The sequence below is a fragment of the Pholis gunnellus genome (assembly GCF_910591455.1).
Source record: "Pholis gunnellus genome assembly, chromosome: 15".
NCBI classification, from domain to species: domain Eukaryota; kingdom Metazoa; phylum Chordata; class Actinopteri; order Perciformes; family Pholidae; genus Pholis; species Pholis gunnellus.
The window spans coordinates 17,079,417-17,088,815 of record NC_136542.1 but is presented as its reverse complement, the minus strand read 5'-3'; the positions used below and the strand labels follow the sequence as shown (position 1 = coordinate 17,088,815).

The following is a 9,399-nucleotide window of genomic DNA, read 5'->3' as shown; positions in this document are numbered from 1 at the left end:
CGCCTGTGAGTGCTTTGGGGCTCGTTCACGACAGTGCAGAACGTACGTGCTTTCACGTCAGAGTCAAAACATCAGAAAAGTCTCCAACAATACCAGAAAAAGTCACTTGATTTGTCACTAGTAGCTTTTGACAAAAAAAGTCACCATGTGGGTTTGGAAAGTTGCCAGATTTAGCGAGCAAGTTGGCAACACTGGCACCGGCTAAATATGTCCCCAGAGCAACATTGGACGTAACAATGGTTCCTATCACATATTAAACCAAACAAAAATCCATCTTCATAAAAGCAAGTTGTACAAATAATAATATATAAACAAGCATATTAAAGCTACTGCAGATGTAAAATCAAACACATTTAACTTACCAGAGCTGCTGTTCACTATTTAAAGACAAAGTCCATCCTCCTTTCTTTGTTAATAAAGAGTTTAATCTCGTGGTTGTTCAGTACATCCGTGCGTTTTAGTTCCAGTAAGAAGTCCTTCTCGATTCATGGACGCCAGTGAAGACAGTCGAGCCTCCTCAGTTGTATTTGCTGAATACGTTTTAATGCGTTTGAGGGCTGAAAATATCCGCTCGACAGGCAGCAGATATTGAGATTGTCACCGCCCATGGGAAAAATATTTTTATAATTTATGATACATGTAGTGTATTTAAGAAAAATTATTAAATTATAAAATAGCTATAACTTGGTGATTCTGTTTAGGCCAGCAGAGAAGGCCTTGTAGGCCCTGACGGCCCACCACTGGTTCAGTGACTGTACAAGCCTACATTGTTGTGCATGCTAGATTAGACCACATTATTTAACATACAGTTAATTAATACTGGTTTGGTCCTATTCTACCCAGATCTGGTCCTATTCTACCCTATTCCGGTCTGCTTCTACCCAGACCGGATACTATTTATGTTATGTTATGTTTATTTTATTTGATATGGACATCACAGTAGCATTAGAATTGTCACTTAATATATGTAATTTATGCACAAGGACTAGATGCACTGTGTTTAGTCTTTATAACGAAACAACCCATGTCTGCTCCGATTCTACCGGAACTGGTCCTATTCTACTGAGATCTGCTCCGATTCTACCCATATCCGGTCCTTAAACTCAAGCTTTATATTTGATTCGTTTTTTGATTCACCGTCTGGTTTAAATGTATGTTCATTGTAGACTAAACAACTAAAGGACCACAAACCACTTTCTTCATTTATTAGAAAGATTTGTCTTTTCATGATCTGATATTTCCCTCAATAACTTTTATTATGGATATAATTAAAGTCAGAGAGAGCTGGAGAGATAAAACACTTTTTAAAATATTTGTATCATCTTTATCTTTATTATATTTCTTCCGTACGTATTTTGGCTCTCTTCTTCTTCTTCATTTTTTAAGCTACAGAAACCGTTCAAATATCAAAATGTTCAGCTCATGTGCGCGATATCTCTTCATATTTCTAATCTTTAACCTTTTTGAATTCTAAAGCTCGTGAAGCGACGTCTGTTTCTGATGACGGCGGCGGCTGATCACAGCTGGATCAGCTGTCAGTCGGCTTTAACAGCTGGAGAGACTCTTGATAAGTTTGTGTCTGTATACATAATCCCTGTACTTTTTTTTTTTCTATCTCTTTATTTGATATGGACATCACAGCAGCATTAGAATTGTAACATACATTTATGCACAAAGCCCAGATGCACTGTGTTAAGTGTTTGTAGCAAAATGCTAATCTACAACACCTGTCCACAGGAGGCTTTTTTTCTTTTTAAAAAGAAGTTTAAAATGGAAATAAAAAAGTTAAAATAGAAAATAGGAATAGGACTTAATAATACTAATTAATAATACTAATAAAGACACACAGTAATCATCACTTTAGAGGTGTGATCTCTTTGTAGCCTGTTACCTCTTTAACAAACTGTGTTCTGTGTCCTGTTTATAAATGCAGAATCAATTTCTACTGGCGAAATGCATTTGTCATATTTATGAATAATTTGCGTCTGTACGTTTTGAAATTCAGATTGTGACATCATTATTAAATAACCCAGAATATGATTATGGTTTCTCTTGAATGATATAACTCATCAAACCAGACACTCAGGAATGATCAGCCTCATGTGACTGAATGGAAATGATGATACAAATATTTTAAAAAGTGTTTCATCTCTCCAGCTCTCTCTGACTTTAATTATATCCATAATAAAAGTTATTGAGGTAAATATCAGATCATGAAAAGACAAATCTTTCTAATAAATGAAGAAAGTTGTTTGTGTTCCTTTTGTTATTCAGAGAACATATATTTAAACCAGATCGTGAATCAGAAAACCAATCAAATATAAAGCCTGAGTTTATTCTGTGATTTGTCTTCACTGTTTACATGTTGAAAAAAATGGTATCAGTCCGATCGGCTGCAGCGTCCAATCACATAATTGACGAACAATGAGGGGCGTGTCAGCCGTAAAAACACTTCCCTGAAGGCTATTCTCGTACGTCCTCGCTCATGGCTCCTTGGAGATCTCTCCTCGATCCTCAGATCAGAAATAAGAGCTTTGGGACGGCCGTCAATATGGCGGCGCAGAACAACTTCCGGTTCAAGCGAGGAGCGAGGAAATGACAATTAAGAGACTTGGAATGTACCCACAGTATGTTTGCTTCATCTGCCGCAACATGTCTGACCCCACTTCTCTGAGGCTGTGGCCCCAAACGGGACCCCCCCCCTATTCAAATTGTTAGCCATAAAAGGAGTAGAACGGACATTGAACTGTTTGTACTGGTCATTGAGTGAAAAGGCCAGTTGTTTGTTGTTATGGTGACAACACAAATCAGTTGGGCCACAAAGTATACATGTCCGTTCTACTCCTATTCTATTTCTATAGGTGTAGACCATTGTCACAGGTTCTGCTTTTGTTTCCACTCTACTCAAACATTTCCCTAAATTACACTGCTCACTAGTAATCCACGTCCCAGGTCCTCAGCCACAGCTGGTCTGCAACACAACAAACTGAATAAATAATGCAGGACACACAAGGAAGTGTGTGTCCGAAACATTCCGGTTTATAAAACATAACCAAGGCAGAACCTACAGGGTTACAGGTTCGGGGTATTGGAAGCTCCAGGTTTCAGGCCATTAAGGTCCTGTAGTGTAAAAGGCTTATTTGATAGCTTTAGAGAGCAAAAATGTAATGGTTTAAAGAAAGATTTTCAACACTGTCCTGGTCATTAAATACTCCTTTAATTTTAACAAATTCAGCCTATTTTTTTACATCTTTGGTTCTCACGTGCATGCCCACAGCTGCACAAGGTTCAGCAGCAATGCTGCATTAATATGTTTTTGTGTTAAGTAGAAGTTAAGTGCAATCTCTTTGTGACTCTTGAACTTGCACTAGCCATCCTCAAAAGACCCTTCCCTCTCCAAGCAGACCTCTGGTATACCGCTGAGCTCTCCCACGTGAGTATACTTGTAACAGTTTGAGTCAGTGATTATTCTGGGACAGATCACGAGGGATAAATTCACTTTTGGAGATATGTTTTTAATTAAATGTGTAACGCGGTAAATAAATAAGCAGGAGATTTCCTCAACATCAATTCAATTGTATATACAGTACACCCATTTTGCAAAAACATGGATTCAAAAGACATTGTAAGCTGAACTTCAAGGCACATATATATATATATATATATATATATACTGTTTAATCATAACATTATTTTTGCTGAACAAAAGGGGAAGAGTTGGTTCTTAATTGGTTAAACATACAGTAGATGGCAGATGTGCTTCTTTGTTGCGGCTCACTGTGATACCCACCATCAAACATAGCCAGCACTAATAACGTGACCCCTTAACTGATAATGTATTCATCTTGAAAAGCAGAGGAAAGCCTGCCACTTTCTGTGAATAATGAGTGTGACCTTTAAATTTCCTTTTGAAGCAGAGTAAAATGCAATTTGCATACAAATATGTCCTCTTCCTAGAGCAGGAATCCAATCATTTGCATCTCTATCAACTGTAGTGCCAATTAAACAAATATGATAAATAACTGTGATGACTTGATGAAAAACAGTCACAGTAAAAGTGAGGTGGGCTGTATGGTTTCCAAAAAACGACACCCACTAGTGGTGAGTGTGGCTGATTTGTGTCTCTTTTCTCCCTCTCTCATGCAGAGTTGGACCAGCTGGTTTCAGTACTGGTATGATGTACTGCACCTACAGTGAGGATTCTGTATCTGTCTTGGTTACAGTATACATTGACTTCAAAATCATTTACTTGTGAACAAAACCCAGCCTTAATACTTACTTAATAAATTAATCCTGATTTACATGTCTGCGCACAGAACTCAAACAGCAGAACTCCAGAAACCAATAATTTTTAAATCCAACGTTATCATATAAAAAATACTGTCCAGTTAGTTGTATAAATTACATTTCTCGAAGACACAGGGGTTTCAAATAGTATTAACACTGTACAGTGTCCAGTAAAGTGTGGGTAGTTGTCAGTAAAAATGCTCCTGATGCTCCCCCAAACCATCATGTGCCAGAAAAGTCGGCATCCTGAACATTGTTCTTGCAGTAAACTGTGCTGTTGTTCTCCAGGGGACAGTCTCGGAAGCCGATGCCCCCATTAGGGGTGTAAATAGGCTGAATGTGGAAATCTCCCTTGAGGAGCTGTTCGTTGTTGAGAGAGACTATCTGGAAGCTAGTCTCAGTCATTTCCAGGATGGAATTGTCTTTCTTGGTCCCTGCCTCGCAATAGTCATCTTTTCTCCGACCCCGGTTGTATTTCCACTTGGTGGAGGACTTGGAGCGGCTCTTCTTGTGCATGTGCCAGCAGAAGACGCTGAGGAGTGCCACCAGCACCACGATCACAGCACCGCCAATCAGTCCAGCCAGCAAGAAAGGCGAGCTGGGTTCCTGTTGCATGGCCTGTTCAGGCCCCGACGGTCTTTTGTTGTTGTTGTCGGGGCTGAAAGAGGCCGCCGTGGTCACAGCCTCAGTGCACACGGTATCATCTTTGGGCCGGTAATTGTTGAACGCATCCAAGGGAATGACACAGATCCGATAGGTTGACTTTGGCTCAAGGTTAGCCAGTCGGATCCCTCTGTGATCCCCACCCACTATCCTCTCCCTGACCGTGTCCCCTGTCAGACTGGGACCCATCCTGGCCCAGGTCACCTTGTATGCAGTGACTGGAAAGGCGGCCACCCAGCTGACGTGGATAGCTGAGCCATTTAGTATGGCAAACGTGACCTGCAAAGTCTCCTTCCTGGGGTCTAAAGGTTTCTTAGTCCTCAACCCCCCCTCTCTGGTTGAATAGACAGGGTAGTGGGTGGTTAACATGGGGAAGGGTTGCCTGGAGGAGGGGGAAACATACTGAGTGACCAGGGAGGGGAAGTCTGAGGAAGAGGACAGGGATGTGATCAGAGCAGTGTCAGCCGGTGAAGAGGACAGGGGTGCGGCCGCTGTGCTCTGTGGGCACTGGACCAGCTCAGCACTCAGCTCCCTGATCACCATGCCCCGGAACTTTTCAGGTTTATGGCACATAAAGCCTCGCACATTGAGTGAGGTCGGCAGGGATTTGAGCCATGACACCACCCATTTGATGTTACAGTCGCACAGCCAAAGGTTGTTCCGAACAGTGAGCTGTCTGAGACCGCGGAGGCCATCAAAGACCCCCTCTGTCAATGACTGCAGCTGGTTGTTAGAAATATCGAGCCTCTCCAGCTTGTGCAACCCTGCAAATGCACTGGCATGGATCCTGTTTATCTGATTTTCCTGAAAGTTTAATTTGACGAGCACCTCCCCTGGGAGGAACGGGGGAGGGTACGTTAGTGAGTTGCGGGCCAGGGACAGCTCCCTGAGGGTGACCAGGTCCTGAAAGGTCCCTGGTGCAATTCCTTCATCTGTCAACAGGTTCCCGTCCAATAGGAGGCGCTGCAGGCGGGTGACATTCCTAAATGCTTCCTCTGCGATAACAGCAATCCGGTTCTCGTCCAATCGCAATTCTTTCAGATCATCTGGAAGACCAATAGGCACACTGCTCATGTGGTTTTTGGTGAGGAAGAGCATCTTGAGGCTTAGTGCCTCGCGAAAGGCCCCTTCCTCCACCCCTACAGTAGAAATGGAGTTATCATCCAAGTGCAGCTCCTCCAGCCAAAGAAGCTGAGCCAGAGCTGCTCTGGAGATGGTCTGAATGTTGTTCTCCTGCAGATGGAGAACCCTCACATTTTTGGGCAGATTGATAGGGAACTCATCCAGCTGGTTGCCATAGAGAAACACAGTTTCCACAGAGGCCACATGGTGGAGCTCCAGGGGAAAACCAGCGTTATTGATTTGGTTGTTGTGGAGGTAAAGGGTTTTGTAACCCTCACCGATTCCCAGAGGCACTGAGGTCAGGCTCCGCTCATTGCAGTAAACAAAGGTGCGATCACAGCGGCACTCCTCAGGACAGTTGGAGGCCCGGGAGAACTGGAGGTGAAGGCCCAACAGTATAGGTATCCACGGCCTTATAAAGGAGGCCCAGTCCTTATTCCACAAACGCCACTGTATCTCCATTTCAAACAGATCAGAAAAAATACAGACTCCAAATCAGAAAATAAATGTGACAAATTAGGATTCAAATCCAACAGAACAGTCATTGGATTTTGGCTGTTTGCTTAATAACACCATCATGTCCGGCCTGGTGCTGAAGAGTGTCTTGAGTAATCCCTTGGTAGTTAGTTCTCCTAAGCTTCCCAACACCAGAGTAATGATCTCATTAAGCATTATGATTCCTTCACCAGCCACTGTCCATAATTGAGCTGGGAGACATTATTTAAGTCCATCACATTTTCACCCTCTCTTCTCTTTTACCACCGGGTAGAGCTCTTTTCACAGCACTCGGTGTTGACATGCACAACACAGCGGAGGGTTATCTGTGGACGTCCTCTTCCTCGCTTCCTTCCCTTTCACGTCACACACTGATGGTTCCACAAAGCTTCTTTCTTGATTTGACATTTGGTTCCAGAAACCTGTTGCAAAATAAGAATAGTGGGAAAATCAGTCTGGTTTTATATCCTCAAAATGCATGCTTGCCACTGAACACGAAAGGATTTATTTTCCCTTTCTATTCCACGAATGCAAAGCATTGTAAATTGGGAGAGCAAAGCAGTGTGCATACAGATGACTTACAGGTTGCTTGCATATTCCTCAGACACAGAGCTAGTGGAAAAGGATATTTGAAGAGACTAAGGGCAAAGGTGTGGGGAAATGGTGGGAAAAACACATTTATATGCAGATCAGTAACGTGAGCCCCAATCTGAAATGGAAACTAACACTAACTAAAATTGATTTTTCTCTTTCCACAGTCAAAAACCATGAACCTGAACAAAGAGCATAAAAAAGACAAAATTTAAAGGATCAAAACATGGCAGTCAAAGGCATTATGTGAACAATGAGGTGAGCTAGGGAAAGAGGCAACTGGCTCGCTGATGAGCACCATGAATCTGTTACGCTGTGGACCCTGTATGATTGTGCCCTGCCCCACAGCACAAGGAAGGACTCTTCTTTAGGGTGAATTATTAAGGAGTGGGGTTAAAGAGGGGGTGTCCGATACAGTATTAACACAAGACGTGTTACAAAGCCAAATATGTGCTCTTAATGATTACTGAATTACACTTTGCATTCCTCTTTTCCCTTTACTCATTAAGTTTAACCATGCTGGAGGAGAGGAGGAGTGCAGGAATGGTGATGAACGCAGCCTGTCAGCCGAGGTAAGACGAGACAAATGTCTTGCACGGGGACAAAACTGAGATCGATGTGGGCCTCTCGCAATGAGGAAAGGTGCTACTGCGCACAAGGTCATGCGATTTAAATAAAGTGGAGAGATTTACGCCAGCATCAGTATTAGTTGGCTCCCAAACAAAAACCTCATTATTGAGAAGGATTGAAGGGGAAAAAGCACACACGCACATCAATAAAAGTCCCTGAACTGCTGCACATTTGAGTTCACTATCCGATACAGTTCCAGCAAAGGAAGTGATGATAATGTATTATTAGTGGTCGTTAGTTGGGTGGTAGTGATGATTAATACAATGGCACCAGCAGCCAATTGACAGATTGCATTGATTTGTGGCCACGGTAGTTCAACAGTTATGTAATGTTCCTTGGGGAGGGAAAACCAGGCATCAAACAGAGTCCAATAATGGTGACCTGACCTCACCGCCTTATTTTACCAACAGAGTCTCTGGCATCAATCTTATATGTGATATATTTATGAATGTGCCCATGCAAAACGTAGGCTATATTTAAGAAGATAGAGTGTGTTGTGTAGCAGCACTGCCCCAGTTTGGAGAATAAACTGTCGGCTTCTTCTTTTGGTTTGTGCCTTGAGAGAGAGAGAGAGAGCGCAGTCCATGTTAAGTACCACCCAGGAGGACCTGTCTATATGTTGTTGTTGTTTATTTCAGACCTAATGAAAAATGAAGTGGGTGCAGGTATTAATGAAAAAAAGTGTAGCAAATATTACAGTACAGTCATTTCTAAATTGCTACAGTTTTTCCCGTTTACTTCTGGTGGTAACTGTTTATTCATAATTATTTTGACATGAATGAGTTCAAAGGGGAAATTCCCTGAATGGGAATAAAAAGAAAAATGACATGTTGATAACATACAGAATTACCAGGCCAGACTGCATTCATATCCCGTTTTCTTACCTTCGCGAAAATAGAAAGTCTTGCTGCGGCTCATCCAGCCGGCCAGCTCGTCTCTCCGCAGACTGCTGTGCTCAGACCGGGCACAAAGTCCGCATTATGCCCGCTGCGTCCGCTCACAGCTCACACTGTAGCTTCGGACTGGTCATGTTCGGTTTTCTGGTAGTTCTGGAGAACTGGATCATTATGCTGAAAGGCAACCTCCCGAACCGAAGCAGCCAGAAAGGAAGGAAATGAAGTTCAGGTCACCAGCGGTCTGCTCCGCATCGCCCCCCCGCCTCCCTCAAACACAGCCTGAGACTCCCGACCGGCCGCGCTGCTCTGGAGATGCCGGTGAAGTTCCTCCGCTGCCCTCAGAGGAGAAGAGGACATGAAGCAGACAGGAGAGGAAAGATAGAGGCTCCCACCCTGACCCCCGCCGCTCCGCCGATAGCAACCCCGAATGTGAAGTCCATATTCTGGGTAAACTGTTCCAGAGTGTGCCTGGTCCCTGCTGGAGCCCCGAGACTCACTCTATGTCTGTAAATTGTTTCTCTCTCTCTCTCTGCCTCTCTCTGTCTCTCTCTCTGCCTCTCTCGCTCTCTCTCTGCCTCTCTCTCTCTCAGCCTCTCTCTCTCTGCCTCTGTCTCTCTGCCTCTCTCTCAGCCTCTCTCTCTCTCTCTCTCTCTCTCTCTCTCTCTCTCTCTCTCTCTCTCAGCCTCTCTCTCTCTCAGCCTCTCTCTCATCTCCT

At 43.4% G+C, this 9,399-nt stretch overlaps 1 protein-coding gene across 1 annotated transcript; it reads right to left on the bottom strand.

Annotated features, from left to right (window-relative positions):
• Window positions 1–4,509: 4,509 nt before the first annotated feature.
• Window positions 4,510–6,534, bottom strand: LOC306707723 (leucine-rich repeat transmembrane protein FLRT2; the record flags this gene model as incomplete). The annotated part of the gene is made up of 1 exon (XM_079175301.1): window positions 4,510–6,534. One exon carries the CDS (start codon window positions 6,532–6,534, stop codon window positions 4,510–4,512), a length of 2,025 nt encoding a protein of 674 aa, XP_079031427.1.
• Window positions 6,535–9,399: the final 2,865 nt, after the last annotated feature.